This window comes from Gymnoscopelus braueri (assembly GCF_963280865.1).
Source record: "Gymnoscopelus braueri genome assembly, chromosome: 8".
NCBI classification, from domain to species: Eukaryota; Metazoa; Chordata; class Actinopteri; order Myctophiformes; family Myctophidae; genus Gymnoscopelus; species Gymnoscopelus braueri.
Genome location: NC_137609.1, coordinates 27,785,902 through 27,809,721, shown reverse-complemented (window position 1 = coordinate 27,809,721; position 23,820 = coordinate 27,785,902). Strand labels below are relative to the sequence as shown.

At 40.4% G+C, this 23,820-nt stretch overlaps 3 protein-coding genes across 4 annotated transcripts; 1 reads left to right on the top strand and 2 right to left on the bottom strand.

The window, feature by feature from the left end:
• Positions 1-2,532: 2,532 nt before the first annotated feature.
• LOC308090405 (protein phosphatase 1D-like) lies at positions 2,533-11,917 on the top strand. Of its 2 annotated transcripts, XM_080435566.1 has the most exons (8): positions 2,533-3,039; positions 3,942-4,219; positions 5,001-5,229; positions 6,597-6,721; positions 6,804-6,985; positions 7,148-7,375; positions 7,949-8,060; positions 9,744-9,882. In XM_080435566.1, exons 1-7 carry the CDS (start codon positions 2,789-2,791, stop codon positions 8,054-8,056), a joined length of 1,401 nt encoding a protein of 466 aa, XP_080291692.1. In that variant the 5' UTR covers positions 2,533-2,788; the 3' UTR covers positions 8,057-8,060; positions 9,744-9,882. The 2 variants fall into 2 exon arrangements, with proteins under 2 accessions (XP_080291692.1, XP_080291691.1); XM_080435565.1 differs by lacking the exon at positions 7,949-8,060 and having other exon boundaries at positions 9,744-11,917.
• A 3,294-nt stretch (positions 11,918-15,211) lies between these two features.
• LOC308090752 (histone H2A-like) lies at positions 15,212-15,664 on the bottom strand (the record flags this gene model as incomplete). The annotated part of the gene is made up of 1 exon (XM_080436016.1): positions 15,212-15,664. One exon carries the CDS (start codon positions 15,662-15,664, stop codon positions 15,212-15,214), a length of 453 nt encoding a protein of 150 aa, XP_080292142.1.
• Positions 15,665-20,169: 4,505 nt separating this feature from the next.
• On the bottom strand, positions 20,170-20,616 carry LOC308090751 (histone H2A-like; the record flags this gene model as incomplete). Its single annotated transcript, XM_080436015.1, has 1 exon — positions 20,170-20,616. The coding sequence occupies one exon, from the start codon at positions 20,614-20,616 to the stop codon at positions 20,170-20,172; it is 447 nt and encodes a 148-aa protein (XP_080292141.1).
• Positions 20,617-23,820: the final 3,204 nt, after the last annotated feature.

Genomic DNA, 23,820 nt, shown 5'->3' with positions numbered 1-23,820 from the left:
ATATGCTCAATGTACAGTATGTTGTTTATGTGTTTTATACCAATGCGTTGACTAAGACTTATAGTCTGTTTTTTGTTTTCGTTTTTTCAAATTTAGTTAGTAAGGTCAAATATGCATATAGCAACACTGATCTCAATTTACTTAAAAGTTTAATTGCATTAGCAAATGTTAATGTAATCGAGTACTTTCTATAAATACACAGATATAGATCATATAAATAATATACGATCTAGAAGCTTTTGTGGCCAAATAGGTATGTTCTTTTCCAAGCTCAACCAGTTAATATGTTACCAATGAAAATGAAAATAGAGAACATTTCTGACAGCAAGAACACAGGAATAAGAAAATCTCAATAATCATATAGAGCAGTGGTTCTCAGCCAGTGGTCTGGGGACCACCAGTGGTCCTTGAGGGGGTTCCAGGTGGTCCCCAGCTAAATGATGGAGAGTTGGTAACCAAATGGGCCCTTATAGATCTTTAACTCTTGACGGTGTAAAAGGAAACCATTTTACGCTCTCAAGTTAAATTGTTGTTAAACATCTGCATTACTTAATTAAATAATTGTTATTTTGATCAACGTGTGCCCGTTATCTCTCCTATGGTACCACATCAATACAGCATGGAATCGTATCCAACGATAACAAAATAGGCTAAATCTCATCAAATGGTGGTCAGTGGCTCAAATGCCGAATAAATAATTGATATGAAAAGGGTTGAAAACCACTACACTGATATAGAGCAATGAGTGGGCATTTCCTAAACCATTTCAGGAATCTATCCAAATTCTATAACAATGCATGATATCTCATTTGTCATTTTCTCTCTCTCTTCCGCTTTCTTTACCACTTCATTAAATCATAAGCAAGACATGCTCTAGTCTAAAATAACACTGAAAAGGCCAACATACAAATGCTGACAAATCTAACTACACTGCTCAAAAGAATTAAGGGAACACTTTGATCCCTTAATTCTTTTGAGCAGGTTTTGTAAGCAGTATGTACACAGTTCATGAAAACTCAAAATAATTAAGGGATCAAAGTGTTCCCTACATTTCTTTGAGCAGTATATATTCTGCTGTTAGAGCTTACAGCTCTGATGTAGAGCTGCATGCTGCACGACAGTCTAGCTGTGTGTAGTAGTAGTATACCCAAAGTGTGAGATAATAGAAAATTACTTTTAATATAGGCCACAGCCATTCTACATTCATGAAAGGCAGGCAGGAGAATGTCCACGGTGTTTACCAGTAGATCTGAATAGAGGAGATGCATGGGTCCTTCTGATGCCCTCCACTGGTTCCTGTAGTGTAGAATGTGCCTCGAGGCCAACTCCAGTTTCAAAATAGACATACATATAAATCTATATGAATAAATAAACAAATGAATTGTCAAATAGTAACGTAAATAAATAACGGCTAACAATATATAGAAATGTGTCTAAACAGATAGTATTAGCTTATTTCGTTATTTATGTACGTAGGTGGGTGGGTGTGTAGTAAAAACTTAAACATTTACTTTAAGTAGACTACTACAAGTGTCCCATTTCACAAGTTTTCAAATGTATAAAATGTATACAAATCTTTTGAAAATAGCAGATCTACAAGCTCACAATGCCTCGCATCTAGCCCCTTTCGGGACCCTGTTTACCTTTTTTGTATTTGGGAAGGCGCCTTCCCAAATACAAAAAAGGTAAACAGGGTCCTGAAAGGGGCTACCTCGCATCGTGACACATTGTGAGCTTGCTGAAGTGGTTCATGTATGTTTTGTAACAATAATCAAAATCCACAAAGCAACTAGTAACTAAAGTTTTCAAATAATTGTAGTGGATCAAGTAAAAGTACAATATTTGCCTCTGAGATGTAGTGGAGTAGAAGTAAAACTACTGAAAACTGAAAATACTCCAGTAAAGTAATCAGAATTGTACTTCAGTACAGTACTTGAGTACATAATAATAATATTAATACATTTATTTGTATAGCACCTTTCATGACATGAAATGCAGCTCAAAGTGCTTTACAGAGCAAGAAAATAGAATACAATTACAGAAAAAATACAACTATTTTAACAATAAAGCAAAAAAGAAAAGCATAAAACTACGTTAAAATAATAGCAAAAGGCAGTGATTCGGGCAAAAGAGTGGGGACATTAACAACACAAAGATTTAAAAATCAACCAAAAGCAAGAGTGAAGAAATAGGTCTTGAGCTGTGCTTTAAAAGCTATCCACAGAGGCTGCCAGTCAAAACAACATTAAAAAAGCAAAAACTTACTTCATAAATGTATCTTTTTCTTTCAAGACCGCATGTACAACTATGTTAGTTACTTTACACCACTGCCTGTCCGTCTTTGGTTCTGTTGTCTCTTGTCTGTTTGTTTTTTACTGTGGGTGTGTGCTTAATCAAGTTTTGATTGATTACTGCCTGCAGATGGCGACATCGTGCCGTTTACCCTCCCATGCGTTGCTAGGCAGCATTTCCATTGCGTTTCCTTGGGGTTATAGATGGGGATTGGTTCTGTCGATAGGTGGAGACTTTATGGAGGAACAGCCACACAGACGTGAGTACGTAACGGCGGCACGTTGACGACCCTTCGGTAGATAGAAGATAAACAAAAAGGAAGGAAGCCTCCCCCGGGCGGCCACCACCCCCCCTATCGCGGCAAAATCGGTTCGAACACAGTATTGTTAGCTTCGGGGGCTAACCAGTTAGCTAGAAGCTAGTAAGCTACACCACGTATGATATCGTTGTTTAGGGAAGAAGCCAACCCTACGCTCTCAGTCTCTCCACAACAATCATGGAGGACGACGCGCTTCTATTCCGCATGAGCGCATACTCACAGCAAGGAGGGAGGAAATACATGGAGGACAATTTCGAGATAAAGATCGAGTATGAACCGTCGCCGTTGGAAGACAATAACGTCCATCCTTCACACAGAGGAGACGACGGAGCAGAGCAGGAGAGTAAAATTACTCCACAGTCTGGTGTATCTGGAGCTAGGACTGTGTCGCCGATCAGTGCAATGTGGGTGGAAAACATGATGTCAATGTAAGTACATTTACTCAAGTACTGTCCTTAAGTACAATGTTGAGGTTTATTTTTGTTTACTTTGCTGGAGTATTTCCAAGTTGTGGTACTTTTACTTCTACTCCGCTACATCTTGGAGGCAAATATTGTACTTTTTACTCCACTACGATTATTTGAAAACTTTATTTACTAGTTACTTAGTAGATTTGGATTATTTCTTCAAAACATACATGAACCACTACCACTTAAGCCCTATACATTTAGGCCATTTGAAAATAGCCGATGTACTGTACTTAGCAGATCTACAAGCTCACAGTGAGCTTGTAGATCTGCTATCTTCAAAAGTCTGTTATACATTTGATAGTTTTGATACATTCGAAAACTTGTGGACATTCTGCATAGTGAGTACTTTCTACTTTTGGTACTTTGAGTACATTTTGATGCCAATACTTTTGTACTCTTACTCAAGTACATTTTTAAAATGTTCTACATTGCAGTATTGATACTTACAGTATTTATACTTACCCCATTAAGACCTGGAACGCATCTGTGTCATTTTTTGATTTGAGCAAAAAAGCATTATTCTACACTTTGGCTATTCAAATAGCAGATCTACAAGCTCATAGCGTGGCACTCGAGCTTGTAGATCTGCTATTTTTGAAACATCGTGAAAATGTGTGCAAATCTTTGAATATATTTTTTAACTCAAATCTTTGCTTCTGGGGGTCCCTGGAACAAAATATTTTGAGATGGGTGTCAGCGGCCAAATACATATCATTTTGGGGGTCCTTGACATGAAAACGTTTGAGCACCACTGATATAGAAACATACGTTTTTCAGAATACTGTTGGGATTTAGAAGACATTTGTAGAATCGGCTTCAGGTCTTAATACGAGTGCTTTTTTCCCACCACTGTCAACCAGCGACGAGAGTGAACCCAAGCCGCTGTCAGCATCGAACCAGATCCACCATGAAGCCACGGAGGACTCAGAGACTGTGGCTGATACTAGTCGGAAATCCGTGGCGTTTTTCGCTGTCTTCGATGGCCACGGAGGAAGAGAAGCGGCCGATTTCGCCAGGGATCACCTGTGGGATTTATTGAAAAGGCAACGGGGGTTCTGGTCGAAGGATCACGCTGAAGTACTCGCTGCTCTTCGCAAAGGATTCGTCGCCTGCCACCACGCAATGTGGAAGAAACTACGTAAGTCGGCAGTGGTGGAAACTAACTTAAGTACATTTACTCAAGTACTGTACTTAAGCAAATATTGTACTTTTTACTCCACTACAATTATTTGAAAACTTGAGTTACTAGCTACCTTGTAGCCCCTTTCGGAACCATTTGTACCTTCTTTTTTTTTCAATTATACCGCCTTCCCAAATACAAAAATATACAGGGTTCCGAAAGGGGCTAGTTAGTTACCTTGTATATTTTGGCTAATTGAAAATAGCCGATCTACAAGCTCACAACGCGTCGCAGTGCCATGCCTTGTGAGCTTGTAGATCTGCTATTTTCAAAAGACTCGTATACATTTTAACTTGTGAAATGGGACATACTTTTGCTCTTTTACTCAAGGAAATTTGAAATACTGGACATTTACCTGTAACAGTATTTCTAGATTGTGGTGTTGATACTTTTTCTTAAGTAAAAAATGTCAGTACTTTTTCCACTACTCCTGTAAGTCGGTTAATGCGATGCAGTGACCTTTAATCCGAAGCACTTTATTATGACACTATAGTCCTTCGACGAACATTGATCGTATTTGCCAGTTATGATGAACGATCCTGTCACTGTGTAACCGTTCCTTAAATCTCTCCGGCCAGGAAGCACAGTCCTTAGTTTATATCAGTGTTATTTAATTCCCTCTTTTTATAGCACTCAGCACTAGCAAATTAATCTGCCCTTTTACACCTCTACCACTGCTTAAGCATTGAAAAAAATGCTTACCTAGTTATTTTTAATCACTTTTGTCATACTTTTTCAGCGGAGTGGCCTAAGACTCTTACTGGCCTGCCCAGTACATCAGGCACCACAGCCAGCGTTATTGTGATCCGGGGGGTCCACATGTATGTTGCCCATGTAGGGGATTCAGCAGTGGTTCTTGGGGTGAAAGACAATGACTCTGATATCAAACTCCAGGCACTGGAAGTCACACAAGACCATAAACCTGAACTTCCTAAAGAGAAAGAAAGGATTGAACGGCTTGGTGGAAGGTGAGACGAGGATAGCACTTCTTTATCAATCATAATAACTTGTAATCTAAATGTGCAAACCCCAGAATTGGAGGAAAATAGAGATGTGCAAGAATTTTGACCTCCTTTTCACCCTTGACAACATAAACATTCTAACTGGGTCCAAGGTTATTTCCTGTTACAGTATTTGTGACTATCAGTAGCTGACAGGAATTAAACTTGGACCCAAGCTTCATAACAGCTTTACCAACAATTCATTTTGAAGCCATACCTGTGATGAGTCTGGCTCTGCAGTTGCCTTCAGTATCAAGGACCTCTTTGAGTCCTGACTGTGTTTGTCATTAACCTCAGTCCACATTAGGACTTGACCTTGTGTTGAGTGGGACCTAATGACATTGGTAAAAAAACAAGTGTGTGTGTGCGCGCGGGCAACAGTGAGAGAATGGAGCACATGATTTAAATCATGATGTGCCGCCCTGCAATCAGTGGGCTTGCCATGGAGATAAAGTAACAGACGACCAACATGGCTTGATATTTGTACATTATTTTTATATTTATCGATTTAACAAATCTTCGACCAAATCAGATTACAAATGGTTTTTGTACTCCCCTGTAAAGTGTGCGGGCTCGGTATGAGTATCTATTTGTTGCGCTGGGTCACATGGTGGCCCTTTTGATTCCCTCAGAGCAGCTGAGTCTCTTCGTTGCCATTTGTTGTTGATGCCTGAAAATGGCCATTTCTGGGATACTTTGTTGGCAGATGGAGTAGCCATGCCTCTTTCATTATGGGAGACCTGGCAGAACAATCTGTAAAAAAAAGAAGAGAAAAAAACATTGTTTTTTTCATCCTCATAGCGCTGCTAATGGTATCATCAGCTACCTAGTAACTGTTTTAGGCGTATATCTACTTCCAACACCCTTGCTTGGGCCACAGCCACACCCATCTTTGTATCTCTCTCCCTCTCTGTCTCTCCGTCTGTCTCTCCTCACTGTCTCTCCTCTCTCTCTTCACTCCCCCTGACATGGTTGAGGCAGATGTCCGCCTACCCTAGAGCCTTAGTCTGCCGACGTTTCTTCCAGTTAAGGGAGTGCTTTTCGTTGCCACTGTCGTAAAAATTGCTTGTTCAGGGTGAGACAATATCGTGTCTCTGCTCTATATGTAAAGTGTTTTGAGACAACTTGATGTGATTTGAATTGCTACACACCTGTTAAGTATTTTGACTGCATCTTGCATCTTTTATTGCCAAAACCGGACATATAAACAGCACACACAGAATCACAAGGTGAAAACGATAAAAGCCACGCTGTCGTGGCCGGTAAACATATGCATTGTTGAACTTTATTTTCTTCTCATTGAAGTTTGTGTATTTATGCTTGTGTAACTGCAGTGTAATGAAGAAGTCTGGGGTGAACCGTGTTGTGTGGAAAAGACCCAGATTAACCCACAATGGACCAGTAAGGCGGAGCACCGTCATTGACCAGATCCCCTTCCTGGCTGTGGCCCGGGCCTTAGGTAAAAAGAAGACACATAGCACATAGATCAATACTTGTGACTATATTCATTCATCTAATAATGTTACCCGTATTTTTAACAGGTGATCTGTGGAGCTATGATTTCTACAGTGGGGAGTTTGTGGTTTCCCCAGAGCCTGATACCACTGTGGTGACCCTTGACCCCAAACGGCATCGCTACATCATCCTCGGCAGTGATGGTCTATGGAACATGATGCCACCCAAGAATGCTGTCAACATGTGCTACAGTCACGACAAAATGATGGTGAGTGATCATGTTCATAATTACTTTACAACAAAGAGATGGTATATGTTATTATTAATGCCAGCTCTGATAATCCCTTGAGCTTGATCCCAGGTGGAACGGTTTTAACAGGATTTTAACAAATGAAAATGTACTGTTGCCCTTCTCCACATTGCTTCAAAGGGACCCAAGGGGATGTCCTGTGCCACCCGACTGGGTGCCACGGCCCTTTTGTTTTGGAAGCAGCGGATGCTTCGAGCAGACAACACAACGGTCATTGTCCTAGCCTTGCAGGAGCGCGGTGGTCCACCAATTCCTATGCATCAAAATGAGATCGTCGTGGATATGGCAACAGGAATCGATCACGTTCCCTTTCCGGGGTCTCCTTATAACACATGTAAAGTTTATGAGGTTAGTTTCATCTGGATCAACCATATAATGTTAGATAATTTTGAAATGTAATGCTGGTAATGCTTGTGTTGATATTTTCGCTCTTGAAAGTATATACTGTATTTTGAGGACCCTTTTGCACTGAAAAAATATACCGTCTTTGGTTATGATAAAAAAAAGAAGTAACATTAGTCATAGTTTTTTTTTCTTTTTCTGTTTGCATCTTTTCACCACATTGTTTGAAGGGATCTGTATTCACTCCATAGGCATACAAGTACCGTAAAGTTCGGACTATAAGCCGCGACTTTTTTCCAATTTTTCGACCCTGCGGCTTATATAACGGTGCGGCTTATCTATGGATTTTTACAGCTAACGGCCACTAGGGGACCTCCTAAATCTATGGATTTTACACCCGCGGCTTATAGTCCAGTGCGGCTTATATATGTACAAATCATTCAATTTAGCTGCTGCGGCTTCTATTCAGGTGCGGCTTATAGTGCGAAAATTACGGTAGATGTTCACTAAAGATGGTCACTCAAGGTGTTTACTTTAGTGGTTCATGGTTTATTAAGTGACTCTTTGTTTTCGGGACAGAATACTTGGCTAGCGGGCCAGGCGGAGGAGGAGGAGGATGGCATGTTTTATGAAGAAGATGAGATATTTGAAGAAGAACATGAGGATTGGACATGCCTGAAGTGGTAGTGAGGTGACTTCCCAGGAAAAATGAAAATGTACTGAATGGTCACTAACATGGCCAGCCAAAGAATTAACTTGTTTATCAACCCAAGTTGGATCAGTCTAGTCATTGATTGAATTGCGTTTGAGCCAAGACTCTTCTTGTCGGACATGTTGGCGTAAATACTCAATTCTTAATGGATTACCAAATACAGTACCTTCAATTCCATACATTAACTATAGCTTTTAGCAGTTTGCGTTATTTGGAAAGATTGTTATTGTGTTACTATTAACATTACTAGAAATGTGTGTGTGGGGTTTGCTTTGTTTGTTTTTTTAATTAACCTGTTGATGACTCAATAACTGTCTTTTGTATTTCTAGTAGATTGTGGTTATAAACTGTGTTTTCTGAGTCTAGCTTGTTTCATAATTGAAAGTTTAAATTAAACTTTCATTAAATCTAAGATTTTTGAGTCAGGGTCCGATATAGGAAAAACCTTCCCATTTGTTTATTTTATTATTTCATTTCTTTGTATGCTTAATTCAACTTGTGGCTGTTTATTTTCTGTCTATACATTTCTTCATTAGCTTGTAAGACGGCTGGGACTGAAGTAGTAGTGAACATAAATCACTGCCCTTTCATGTATTCATTGATAAAACATGCAGTCTGTTTTCTATTTATTAATTGATACAAGATGCAGTCTATTAGCTAACCAAGTGATTGAACTTGTACATGGTCAGGGTACTTTATATAACTATCATCTACCCTACAATCCGCAAACTGGCTGTACCTGGGTGGGGGAAAAACTGCGCTGTACCTGGGTGGGGGAAAAAAAACTGCGCACTGCGCATGCGTATGCACCGCTGTTGCCCATGGCCCAACTAACTCCAAACTTTTCAAAAAAATTCCTCAATATTCTGCCTCCCAGCATACCTGCTTCCCATACCGTTACTGTACTTGCAGGATGTACAATTATATGAAACGCATTATGCCCAATACTTATGCAAATCACTTCGCCAGCTTGCAATTTACTTCCGGGTGGTTCTTTTAACAGCCAATCATCATCATCTGCCACAAAACCTCAGCACCTTCGTTCCCCTGCAGAGCACACAGAAACAGTACAGTACAGACCGTACAGTACAGACCGTACAGTACAGACCGTACAGTATAGTACAGTACAGTACAGACCGTACAGTATAGTACAGTACAGACCGTACAGTACAGTACAGTACAGACCGTACAGTACAGACCGTACAGTACAGACCTGGTCTGTACTGTACTGTACGGTCTGTACTGTACGGTCTACAGTACAGACCGTACAGTACAGTACAGACCGTACAGTACAGTACAGACCGTACTGTACAGTACAGTACAGTACAGACCATACAGTACAGACCGTACAGTACAGTACAGACCGTACAGTACGTACAGTACAGTACAGTACTGTACAGTATTTCTTTGGGGGGGTTAGGGGGGGTACTAGAATTCTGCCCACGTAGCGGGCAGAACTTCTAGTCCTCTTACATTCCCAAACTTGACTACGGTAACTTTTTCCTCACTATGAGTATAATGTTGTAGTATATTTCTAGTGTTCACCGTTCACCTGGACTCATGTCTTTCATCTTCTATTCTAGATTGATTTCCTGCGTTTGAATCCACAGGAATGAGACAAATCGTGATGACTGTTTTGTTTAATGTGCTTTATGCCCGCAGAGCCCTGAGGTAAATGTGTCCTCTGCATTCAGTGACTGCTCTTGGACTGCGCTGCAGAGGATCGGTCCGTGTGAACCTGTTCTCTGTCCTACTGGCGAGCTTTCAGCTGATGTTGACTCTCAGAGGGTCACGCCTACCCCTACAGACAGACCCCCGAACATCTGTGAAAATGAAGACTGGAAGATTCCAGCAGAGTCGTCCACGTTGATTCCTCCATTAAAGAGGCCTCGTGGGTCTCCAAACAGTTCCCCCAACCTAAGACCACCTCACTGTCCTATTGACCAGACCCATAGCAAACATTTGTCCCCCAGAAGAACGCCCCATCGCAGAGCATGTAGACAAATCTATCGGACGCGTGCAGGAATGAGACTGAAAAGCTCACCCAGTGTACCTAATGTCTTGCCCCATCAGCGGAGGAGCGCCTTCCTTTCCGACAGGAATGGAAAAATGACTACAAACCTGCATCAATGACGTGCGTTGATCTTACTTAAATATGCATCACAGCACGTCCACTTTCCTCTTGTACCAGGTGCCACCCTGGCTTTTTGTTTATAGAATGTAACAGCGGTTTCCCTGTACCCTTCTAAAAACATTAATTCTTGAACAATTTAATGATGTTTTAGCCTCTCCCCCTTTTTTAACAGTACATTTTGGGGATCAAATGTTAAAGCTTTTTTGAAATATTTGGTCTATTTTCATACCTATAACTATGTACAGTATATCCAAAGGACATATTTTCAGAATCATAAATGATTATTCGAGTGGCGTTTGCATGGGAATCTGTACTTAATCTTATGTTGTTGGAGGTGGTTCCTTCTCAGGAGCTGCATTGTGGCACAATGAAACAAAGGGAGTCAGAGGAGATTAATGTGGCATTTTCACCAGTGTGTGTGGGGTCTTTTATCTGTCTTTAAGTGGTTGTGGTACGTTTAAAACTAGATAAATATAACAACGGATGATCCAAACTTTTTTTTTAAATTGTTTTAGCATCAATTGTTTTTAATGTTAGTGGTCATTTGGGTACTGTTATCTGCTGTGATCATGATTGCATACTACTGAGCTAAATGGTCAGTTTGGCATTCTAGCGGCAGCAGATCAGGTCAGGTTGTCTAAATTTACCATTAACCATTGGATGTTCTTTTCAACCTCTTGTGCTTTGTCTCAAATATTATTTGGTTAAATATTTGCTGCCATGGGTGTACTGTTAATGTGAGACATGTTTTTAAGTTTTAATTTTTTTTCTATGTCTAATAATCCAAAATGTCAAAACCTAGTTCAGTGCCAGTGCCTCCATGGAAGATGGTCTTGAGTTAGCTTTGGCCCTTCATGTGTTTCCCATATTCAGTCAAACTTTTACTTGTGTCACTGTGAAGTAAATCCATGGTTTAAAAACGAAATTAATACAATGTCTTCTTCATTTTCACAGTTTTACACTATGCATCGTCTTCCTCCATAATTTGTGTTTGTTGCTTCAGATAACCGTGGTTAGGCATTTTATTGTCGTTCACTGTGTTGTAGATTGCACATTAATCTGAGTGGTTGAAGTTTAAAATGACAGCCAATTTTTTTAATTTGTCATTTTGCCTTTTGTTTTTTTGTTTCTTATGAAAGGCACATGAATGCTTTTGCATCCTGTTTTGATTTTATTTTTGTAGACCTTATTAATCCTACACGGGAAATTTGGGGAGGGGAGGGGGCATTTATGGGTTAAGTGTCTTGCTCAGGGACACTTCGACACATTACTGGGTTGACCAGTGAACTTCTAATTACCAGACGGCTCAAGCTATGGCCACCCTACATGGGTTACAAACATAAGTAGTACAATGCACATGTTTTCAAATCAGGGACCCATGCTTCTCTCAAAGATCTCATCCTCTCAGCAATTGTATTTTACATACATTAACAGTATCATTGACGTTTTAACAGTTTTATTTTGTACAGTACATTATGCAAAACACTTATTGGCTTTTTATTAATTGAGTCTGGCATGCTCAGATTTACTGTGTTGTGAAGTGTCCAGAGCTAATGACTGTTTATGGGCATGTTTGTTATTTTAACAATGTTTTGTCACAATTTCTGGATTTTAATCCACAACGTCATGTCTAAATAGCTACAATACTATGCCTTGAACGTGACTGGATGTCAGTGTGTTACAATAAAATGTTATTTCATTATTTTATGTCATTTTGTTAATAGCACTGTCTGTAGAATAACAGACCAATGACCATGCATTGGTGCAAGCATGTTGTCTGATGAACCAGTAGTGTAGTTTCTCTTTATTTGGACTACTATGGCTATGTATGTATATGGCTTTACTTAGCCATATACCATCAATATCACCAACTATATAATGGGATATCACAAGACTCTTGCTTATATTTGTACAGTCACCTAAATAACATTGTAATTCTAATATATACTTTGTTGTACGACCATGTCACTCACCGAAATAAAAAGTTTTTTCAGTGAGCGACATGGTCATACAACGAAGAACAAATTAGGCTTTAGTGTTCAGACCTTTTTATAGTTATATGGTCCAGTCATTGTTTTTGAGCAATTGCAGTTTTGAGCTTTTAAAGTAGCTGCGGTAACATGTTTATCCAGTAGATGGCAGTAATGTAAAAGGGATTAGCAGCTGTAGTTGTAGGCATCCTACTGATTGATTGACTGAATACTTTTAACAGTTTGCCCCAAAAAAAAGCATAGAAAGTACAGTTCTATACAAGGTCTGCTAAAAGGATTAAAACCCAAGAAAGCGCTATGGCTTGTTTGCATTGGGGTCCATGTGTATTCAATTCATCGAAACATTTAATGACAGACAAATATACAATAATATGCAAAAACATCATGAGTAGTAATCAAAAAGAAAAATATGTACAGTAAACAGATAGGCTTGGACTTTTTACAGGGGCCAGTTCCGAATTGCAGCCACCTGTGTGCCCTTTTAGAGCGGTTTTGAAGGAGAGTAAGGATTCACACTTTTTTTTATGACTGTTGGTAGGGCATTCCACATTTTGGTGGCATAGCAGTAGAACGAATTTAACCCCTTGTTTGAGCCATATCTGGGTTGAACGTGATTTGTGGAGCTCTCTCTGGTGTATTTGTGGACATCTTTAACGTTTTTGAAGTAGTTTGACAGGTACATGTGTGTCTTTGTGTTGTAGTGTATCTTGTAGACTAGGCCCATTGCAAGTTGCTGTACTCTGTCCTCTACCCTGAGCCATCCCACCCTAGCAAAAGGAACAGAGGTTAGATGAGTTGTAGATGTAAGGCCTCCCTCACACAGTTAAAACAAGTGTTTTGTGGCTGCCTTATGCCTTACGTGAGGCATAGAGGCGCAGTTTTTAAGGCCTTTGTGGTGCTATGGTACCATGAGTTGCATGCATAGTCAAAGTGACATTGGATGAGTGCTCCTGCTAGTCCTCGAAGTATTCTCACTGACCAGTGAGGAGATCCTGTACAAAAATATTGTTCTTTGGTTGACTTTTTTGATTACTTTAGTTGACTTTTTTTCCACTGGAAAGATTTGCCTCTAAAATACAACCCAGGTAATGCAACCCAGGTTCCTCTTTTCTTGTGATAACATTGTCATTCACTTTTACTGTGAAGCCATGGGCCTTGCAGAGGTTTATTTTGGACCCAAAGAGAATGGATTCAGTTTTACCCAGGTGTAATGATAGTTTATCAGCGTCATTTTATCGAGTTCAGAGCTAAGGGTTTTTTCGACCTGCAATTTGTCCTTGTCTGAGACCAGGAGAGCCGACTCAGCCGAGTCATCCGCGAACAAGAACAAATTGCAATCACAAGCTGATGTCATGTCGTTTACATGTTAGGAACAGTAAAGGCCCTAGTATGCTTCCTTGCGGAACATCATTTTCATAATTTTCTACCCAATTCGAATTCTTATTACAGACATAGTCTCCACAAAAAGTACATGAACAGTACCATAATCTGTGTCTGTAATTTCCAAAATTATAGTTTTTGGCTGAAGTGCTTATTGTTTTATACCAAGACAAGAGACGTATTTACTACAGCTACAGGTACCATAGATAATCCTATTAAATCCATACATTAATTTTAGTTCATGCACCACTAACCATAGACATTCAAAGTACTCGTAGAATTCATTTGACCTATTACGTCATTACAGACTGTGCCTTAATCATGCATTCCTCCCTGGCATCAAACAGTAATCCAGACCAGGTGTCCTGTGTGGGAAGGGGTGGATTATGTCCTGAAGGTAAAATGGAGGGGGTGCCATGTCCTTGATTGTATTGTAGGCCATTTGAATTGGATGTGGACAGCAACCAAAAGCCAGTGAAGGGAATGCAGAAGAGGGGAGATGTGAAACTTTAGGGAGGTTGGATCAGTTGAAGGGGTTTGAGTGAGCATGTCAGTCTGTATCGGGCAAGTATGCTTAATATCATAGCCTATATTTAACCAGAAAACCCACAGAAATATGCTATAGATGCAACCTGCGCAACATGCTCTGCTGTTGGGGTCATTCATAAGCCTATGTCCAATGGCCATTTAAAAAGAAAAAACACTAGAGGGTGAAAAAGATTTTAAGACCCATTTAAAAAAATAGCTTATCTACATGCTCCTACAACAGTATGTGGCATTACACATTGTGAGCTTGTAATGTAAATCTATTTTTGCCATTTCTTTAAAATAAAAAAGTATCAGCAAGCTAAAATCTGATAGTCAAAGAGGAAAAAAAAAGTATAAAAGAACAGAACTTGAGGTTTAATGTCAATGCTAGAGGGTGGCAAGTGCATAGCCTGGTAAACCCTCCCTCCGGAAATCTCATTTCTATTTGATTCCAGGAAATAGAAATGAGATTTCCGGAGGGAGGGTTTACCTAACCTGACACCGTCAAATGGAAGAAGCTTGCGACACACATTTGTTTCACAGCCTACTTCAGCCATCTCTACTCCCTGCGCAATCCCAGACCTCCCTGAAATCAAATGCAAGTGAGATTTCCAGAGGGAGGGGGTTTACCAGGCTAGGGTTTACCAGGCTAGCAAGTGCAAGCCTAGGACCACAAATCACCCACTCCCTAAGTAGGTTACTCAACCCCATACCAGTAGGCTTACTTCATGCAGATACTACTGGTCGGATATTCAACTACTTAGTGAAAGTTGCTCAATAAAATGAGTAGGCGACTTGCTTTAAAATAAATAAACATTCAAAAGTACAAATTACTTTTTATTATCAATGCAATAAAATTGTTAAGACTCATTTTTTAGTTGAAGCTCACTTAGTTTAGGTGATAATAAATGTGGCATCAACATCCATGGAATTTTTGGTGTGATTACTTCACTACAACATTGTGTGGACAGGACACCCTGACCATTTAAATGTCTTATTATTGGGCCTGACTCCTGGCAAATGTCAACAGAACAAATAAAGAATTAACATTATTAGAAAAGTGAATTACAAGAATTTCGTGACACATTTAAAATGCTTTAAAATTCTTGTGACTGGGCGTCTTTGGCCGCGCCACCATCATCTCCTTCGTCGTCATCATCCCTGGCTGCTGCTTTGGGTTTAGTCTTCTTGGGCAGAAGTTGCGCCTGGATGTTGGGTACAACGCCTCCCTCCGAGATGGTGACGTCTGCCAACAGTTGGGTCAGCTCCTCGTCATTCCTCACTGCCAGAAGGATGTGACGAGGGGCTATGCGACGCTTCTTGTTGTCCCGGGCAGCATTTCCCGCCAGCTCCAAAATCTCGGCAGTGAGGTACTCCAAGACAGCAGCCAGGTAAATGGGGGCACCCGCGCCGATTCGAACGGCATAGTTTCCCTTCTTCAGCAGTCTGTGGATGCGACCCACAGGGAAGGTCACACCCGCCTTGACAGAACGGCTAACTGAGCCTTTGGGCTTGGTGGGAGCAACACTCTTCTTTCCACGACCAGACATTTCCTGAAGGACAAAATAAAACTATTTCAAACAAACTACATGTGTTGTTTCAAGTCAGACATCGCCTGAGTCCTGACTGAAGCAGGATAAATAAGTGTCAAGTTTCATGAACCTACACGAAGAGAAAGGGAAAAAAGTAACTAACTACTTTTAAGCTATTTACTCTACTGGAGTATTTCCAGTCACAACATGTGAGCGTGTACATTAGCAATTAGAATGTTTTACTTGTTTAAGTATATTGTGATGCCAATACTCATTTACTCGAGTGACTCGAGTAAATGAGTATTGGCATTACAATATACTTAAACTCAAGTCGAGTCAAATGTTTTAACCAAGACTCACGTGGAACAGTAAATATTGTGCTATTGCTACTTTTACGCAAGTAAAACATCATTACTTCTCCCACCACTATTGAAAACATGAAATTAGAGCTGAATCTATGCCTTAACTTTAAATGTGGAAAAGGCTGTTAACATTTTCACCAACAGGGAGTGAATCGTGAGCGCTACAGTTTAACAGCATGCATGAGAAGACTTAAGTGACTGAATGTAATTCAAACTTGGCTATAAATTCCACCACAAACCTTTCAACATCCTAGTCCAACTACACAAACCAACATAACAGATTAAAGAACCCCAGACTCCAGGCTTACACTCACCTCGCCAGACAGTGATTAGTTCCTGCAGAAAAAGAGAGAAGAGTGACTGTATGAAGCTCGGTCAGGGCTTTATTTGAAGCAGCTACTGATTACCAGATTGATCACACCTGTCCACTCTGTTGTGTCCAACAGGTTAATTGGGATCTCCATATGTCTCAGCTGTGTAGCCTATATCAGTGGTTCTCATCCTGTGGGTTGAGACCCCCAGATGATTTTTTTTTGGGGGGGGGGCAGATGACAGTAAAGTGACAATTTACCTTTTTAATACCTAATAAAAAAAAAGGGGGGGGGGGAGTTATAAAAGACCATTACTGCATCAAAGTAATCAACTCTAAAAACTGGTCAAACATTAGCCAAATTGTCAAATAATATACGAAAACGGACTCGGTGCAGACTCATGTATAAGCATAGGGCTAAACTTTGACCTTGCATTGTGACCTTGACCACTGACCCATTTTAAAAGGTAACAAACAAGGCATGGATGTACTCATCACACTGTGAAATTAAATAGCAATATTTGATTGTGGTCAGGTCCACTGTGTCCAGATGTACGTGTACCCTTAGTACATTTTGGGGGGAAGATTTGCAAACCTATGTATAACAAGAAAATGGAAGTACTGGAATGTGTCCGTAGTAGTACTAGTAGTAGGCCTACCACTCAAGGAAGTTATGTTGAGGCTTTACTGATTTAAAATAGCTGCAGTAACATGTTCATCCAGTAGATGGCAGTAATGTAAAGGGGATTAGCAGCTGTTTTTGGAGGCATTCTACCCAATTCATTTTATTACATACATAAAAAGTACATGAACGGTACCATAATCTGAGACTGTAATTTCCAAAATGATAGGCTTTGGCTGAAGTGCTTATTGTTTTATACCTAGACAAGAGATGTCTTTACTACAGCTACAGGTGCCATAGATAAGAGTAATCATATTAAATCCATACATTCATTTTATAGTTCATCCACCACTACACCACAGGTGTCCTGTTTGGGAAGGGGTGGATTATGTCCCGAAGGTAAAATGGAGGGGGTGCCATGCCCTTGATTGTGTTGTTGTAGGCCATCACCATTGATTTGAATTGGATGTGAACAGCAACCAAAGCCAGTGAAGGGAATGCAAAAGGATTTGAAACTTTAGGGAGGTTGAAGACCAGACGTGCCATGGGATTGGATCAGTTGAAGGGGTTTGAGTGAGCATGCCAGTCTGTACCGGGCAAGTATTTTTAATATCATAGTCTATATCTAACCAGAAAAGCCCTCAGAAATATGCTATATAGATGCAACCTGTGCAACATGCTCTGCTGTTGGGGTCATTCATAATATCCTATGTCCAATGGGCATTTAAAAAGAAAAAGAAAAATCACACCCAGTGTGAAGTGAGCGGTGCTATTTAGAAACAACAGTGGTCATCACAGTGATGGAAGCTCACTTTTTAAAAAAAGTACTTTTTTTGAAGTGCGTGGTGCTATTTATAGGTTATTAATTTCATCATGCGTCTCGCTAGCCAATCAAAGCAAAGGGTCTGAATAGAGTCAGCCAATCACGGTACAGCGAAAAGGGTGTGAATAGAGTCAGCCAAGCACAGTACAGGGAAAGACAAATGTTCACGACGGTCTTTTCACGACGGTCCCAAACCCACTTATAGGAGCGGCTACACCGCTCAAAAACTAGAGGGTGGCAATTGGCAAACTGTTTAAAAAATGATGATCTACACGCTCACAACATGTGGCATTACACATTGTGAACTGTAAATCTGCTATTTTTGCTATTTCTATCTAGTATCGGCAATCTAAAATCAGATGAATCTTCAAAAAAGAAAAAGTAGGGAAGATATGTATAAAACACCTAAATTTGAGGTTAAATGTCAATGCTAGAGGGTGGCAAGTGCAATCCTGCATGGGACCCAAAATCACCCCCCCATCCCTATATCTCCCTCCCTCCCGAAGTACGCTACTCAACCCCAATCCACACCAAACTTGGCGCACACACTGTTCAGGGGTCTGCCATGACAATAGTCACACCATGTCAGGGGCCACAGGTGCACCGTTGCTCAAATCCGCACCAAACCTGCCACAAACACTGTTCAGTTGTCTGCTGTGACAATAATCACACCAGGGTGGGTGACGTCTGGACCCCAAGAGCCCACCCGTCATGGACCCCCAAATGTATACGTATATGGCCACGGACCCCCATTTGAAATCTAAATTAAGCCAAAAGTTTCCATTTTTTTCAAGATCTTTCCAAATGTTAAAAAAATAACAGATCTACAAGCTCACAATGTGTCGGGTGATGCAGATTGACTTTCTGCATATATTTGCGACGTGTTAAATTAACCATGTTAACCCATTTTGGCCTGGAACCCCTATTCGTTACTTTAACGTTCAATCCAGGAACCCCTTTTTGGGCAGTTGTTGGTATGTACAGTATATATAGCAACATAATTTTGTATTTATTTTTTGATTAAATATTTGAAGTTTTTCAGAAAACTTAGGTCAGGATTTAGAAGGCGTTTTTAGAATCGGCCTCAGGTCTAAATGGGTTAAGGTGGTCAAACTGATTGTGATGCTATATTAACTAATTTAGCTTCTGGGGACCCCCTGCCCCTGGAACCCACTCAAGCACCCCTGGGGTTCCTTTGAGAACCACTGCTCTAAATCACGACCTCCCATAATCTCTTCAACTGTTTGGAAGTGAACAGCTATGCAGTTGGTAGGCAGTCCTGACAAGTAGACCTTAACAGCCTCAATTCAGCAGAGGAGAAGAGTGTGCAAGGTCCTACAAAGGATAATCTCATTCAAATGTAACTAAGTTGGAAGGTACATGAGTATGAAACAGAAGTATAGAGAAGTAACGGAGAATACTTAACCACTTAAACCCTCTATACTTCGTAAACTGAACATTAGTTTTCTCTGCACTTGGTGCACACTTCCCTCAGTCTACACCAAATGTCTTTGCCAAAAATCGCTAATCTACATGCTCACATCTATTTTTGGCAAAGGTTCCCCCCAGAATAGGGATGCTGAGGTTCAAACAGGTAAATCACTTAAGCCCTTTATACAAATTGCGAAAATAGCATGATCTGAATTGCAGAATTGTTTTTGGAAATCTTTGAAAAATGTCACCTACAACAACATGCCAAAGATGGGGACACCAGCATTAATATAGTGAACCACTTATACATTTCTCTGCCAAAGCCACAGATCAAACCATTCATATAAGAGGAAATGTCTCAAGCCGTTCCCAAAGATTCCATACATTTAAAAAAAAAAACATAAGCCTTAGAACTTGTAGACTGACCATTTTCAATATGGCTTCATAATGTATTTTTACAAGTTTGGGTAACGACACCAAATGCAGCTTCTGGGTCTAAGACTGAAAAACCTTATGGTAAGTTGTGTGTGCCCTGTGGCAGCTAAATGACAGTCCTAATAGCAGAGGGTGTTCCCCCGGTGTATTAGTATTATTCTGCCTCCCATGTTTCCCCAAACAGTCTTTTTCCAAGCAAGTTGAGTAAACAGGTAATCCATATATCCAGACCACATGCATGCACTGTAGCCTATAAAGACTCCCTGAAAATGGAATTGCATTTTTTTTTGTTCAAGTTGACTTAGTCTACTCAGTATTATGTTTGGAGATGATGGCATCAACATCCATTTATGTACGGTTTGTTCAGTGTGATAAGGCTACTTCACTGCACTGTCAACTGCAATTACAAAACATTGTGTGGCCACTGGCCAGGACACCCATGTATGACCATTTAGAGTACCCAATATGACACAGAACAAATAAAGAATGACCATTTATTAGAAAAGTTAATTACAAGTTCCTTGACACATTTAAAATGCTTTAAAATTCTTGAGACTGGGCGTCTAGGTCTTTGGCCGAGCCACCATCATCGTCGTCAACACTTGCTGATGCTTTGGGTTTAGTCTTCTTGGGCAGAAGTTGCGCCTGGATGTTGGGTACAACGCCTCCCTCCGAGATGGTGACGTCTGAGAGCAGTTTGGTCAGCTCCTCGTCATTCCTCACTGCCAGAAGGATGTGACGAGGAGCTACGCGATGCTTCTTGTTGTCCCGGGCAGCATTTCCCGCCAGCTCCAAAATCTCAGCAGTGAGGTACTCCAAGACAGCAGCCAGGTAAATGGGGGCACCCGCGCCGATTCGTTCGGCATAGTTTCCCTTCCTCAGCAGTCTGTGGATGCGACCCACAGGGAAGGTCACACCCGCCTTGACAGAACGGCTAACTGAGCCTTTGGTCTTGGTGGGAGCAACCTTCTTTCCTCGACCAGACATTTCCTGAAGGACAAAATAAAACAATTACAGACAAACTACATGTGAAGTTAAGTCAGACATCTCCTGACTAAGCAGGATACAGTACATGTGTCAAGTTTCATGAACCTGCATGAAACAAAATAACTAAGTACTTTTACTCAAGTGCTACATTTACTCTACTGGAGTATTTCCATTCACAACATGCGAGCTTGTAGATCAGCAATTATAGTCAGGGGATATTTCAAAAATCTGGGAACAAATTCCTTACCAAGAAATGTCTTCACCAATGCGTTTGTAAAAGTCTCTAGTAACACATCTCATAAAGACTGAAATGCAGTTTCCCTAGGGGAATTTTTGACAGCTGCTGAAAGTTGGGGTACCCACCATAACCTTATGCGGGGAAAGAAATCTAAATTTAATTCGGTTTTAAGTAGCATGTGAGGGGTCAAACTAGGGTGTTTTTATGATTCTGAATCCATTGCAAGCATTTGTTTTGCACCAAAACCACTCCTTTGGCTTAAAACGGCCATAGCCAACCTTTTCCAGGTAATTTTATTGTGTAAAAAGCCCATTGAGTGTGGTTTTGGTGCAAAAGAAATGCTTGCAATGGATTCAGAATCATAAAAACACCCCTCACATGCTACTTAAAACAGAATTAAATTTACATTTTTGTCCCCCGCATAAGGTTATGGTGGGTACCCAAACTTTCAGCAGCTGTCAAATTCCCCTAGGGAAACTGCATTTCAGTCTTTGTGAGATGTGTTAATACACACCTTTACAAACACATTGGTGAAGAAATTTCTTGGTAAGGAATTTATTCCTAGATATGACATTCTGATAATATTCCCTGACTATTAGAAGGCATTTTACTTGTTATTTAAGTATATTGTGATGCCAATACTTATTTACTCAAGTCAATTTTTTAATACAGGTCCGTCATGTGGAACAGTAAATATTGTAGTATTGCTACTTTTATCAAAGTAAAACATGAGTACTTCTTCCACCACTGATGAAAACATGAAACTGTTGGAGTTGAATCTATAGCCTTGGCTTTAAATGTGAAAAGGCTGTTTTCACCAACAGGGAGCGAATCATTAAGGCCACATTGTAACAACATGAAAAGACAAGTGACTGAATGAATTTCTAACTTTGTTATTAATCCCACCACAAACCTTTCAACATCCTAAAACACAAACCAACATAACAGATTAAAGAATCTCAGACTCCAAGCTGACACTCACCTCAACAGTTGTTATTTAGTCCCTACAGGAAAAGAGAAGAGAATGACTGCTTGTGACTCAGTCTGGGCTTTATTTAAAGTAGATAATGATTACCAGATTAATCACACCTGTCCACTCTCATTGTGTTAATTGGGATCTCTATATGTCTCAGCTGTGTCTGTCTCATCTGTAGCCTATATCAGTGGTTCTCAACCTGTAGGTTGGGACCTCCAGGTGATTTTGGGGGGGTCGCCAGATGACAGTGCCAATTTATCTTTTTTAATACAAAAAAGGGGGGGGGTGAAGTTATAAAAGACTATTACTGCATCAAAGTAATCAACTATAAAAACTGGTCAAACATTAGCCAAATTGTCAAATAATATACGAAAGAGGCAAACCTTTGAAATTAGCCGATCTACAAGCTCACAAAGCCTCGCAACGCCAGTCGTTGTGAGCTTGTAGATTGGCTATTTTCACAATATTTATCTGTGGAACTAGTCAAACTAAATGTAATGCCTCAACTCCTATAATTCCAAGTGCTTGTCAGGGTGGGGGTCCCCAGTTCAAATATGATTATTTTGGGGGTCCTGGCCTGAAAAGGTTGAGAACCACTGGGCTGTATCACATTATGGGGCTCATGTTGTCACCGTGATTATTGTCCAGCATGAAATCTAAAAACATTATATTAACTGCAAATTATAACAAACAGTAGCCTAACCCAGGTTAAAATAACCAACTCAATAAAACACTAAAATGATTATTAAATATAAATAGAAGTAGGATGTACTTAGCTTAAAAGAACCAAATCTTGGGTTACATGGGTCTGTTCAAATGGTCATCACATAAGTTTTGGCAATTAAACCAAAAAGATAGATCGTTAAAGCCGTAATAGCTACACCATTATAAAATATAGCTACACCATCACACACACAAACACACACACACACACACACACACACACACACACACACACACACACACACACACACACACACACACACACACACACACACACACACACACACACGCACGCACGCACGCACGCACGCACACACACACACGCACGCGCGCGCACGCACGCACGCACGCACGCACACACACACACTCACACACACACACACACACACACACACACACACACATGTGCACAGACACATGCACACACATGCACACGCACACTCACTCACACACACACAGTATTTTATATAAAATAAAATACTGTGATGTGTGTGTGTGTCGGGGGGGAGCACGGACTCGGTGCAGAGGCGTCATTTCAGAAAAAAATTGTGTGTCAAAAAGGTGTTAAAATAGTAGAAATTCTGCTATTTTTGCCTTTGGGGGTGCAGGTCTAGGGAATGAATGTATGGTTGCAGACATGAAAACACGTGTCTATAATGTGTGTCACATAGATGGATGGGTGTGGATTGAGATGCACTCAGTGCCGATCTAAAACCAGATTAATCTGCAAAAGATATGCATAAAAATGTGAATATGAGGTTAAATGTGAACGCTAGGGGGTGGCAGTTGCCATTCCCTGGGACCCCAAATGACACCCTGGACCCATAAGCATAGGGCTAAACTTTGACCTTGCACTATGTCCTTGACCACTGACCAATTTGAAAAGGTAACAAACAAGGCATGGATGTTCATCACACTATGAAATAAAATATATTTGATTGTGGTCAGGTCCACTGTGCCCAGATTTACCCTTCGTAAATTTTTTTTGGGGGGGGGGGAGATTTGCAAACCTATCTATAACAAGAAAATGGAAATAATGGAAGTTGGCCAAAGTACCACTCAAGGAGCAAAGTTATGTTGAGGCTTTACAGATCTGTTCACATTCCCAGAGATTCCAAGAAGTTAACATTACAGGTCGATCTCGTGGTGGGTGGATCACTCACCAGTCTTTATCATGCCTATATAGCACTCCAAAGACAGCAAGCAGCTTGAAGTTGAATCCAACTCAAAGAGTTTAACTACAACAAGAACCAAAAGCCGCCTTGAA

Excerpts from the sequence above, each read along its gene's own strand:
- LOC308090405 (XM_080435565.1), top strand. The coding sequence starts at position 2,789 with ATGGAGGACGACGCGCTTCTATTCCGCATGAGCGCATACTCACAGCAA. Across the intron at positions 6,986-7,147 it reads ACAGTCACGACAAAATGATG|GGACCCAAGGGGATGTCCTG; the intron begins GTGAGTGATCAT and ends ATTGCTTCAAAG. Across the intron at positions 7,376-9,743 it reads ACACATGTAAAGTTTATGAG|AGCCCTGAGGTAAATGTGTC; the intron begins GTTAGTTTCATC and ends TTATGCCCGCAG.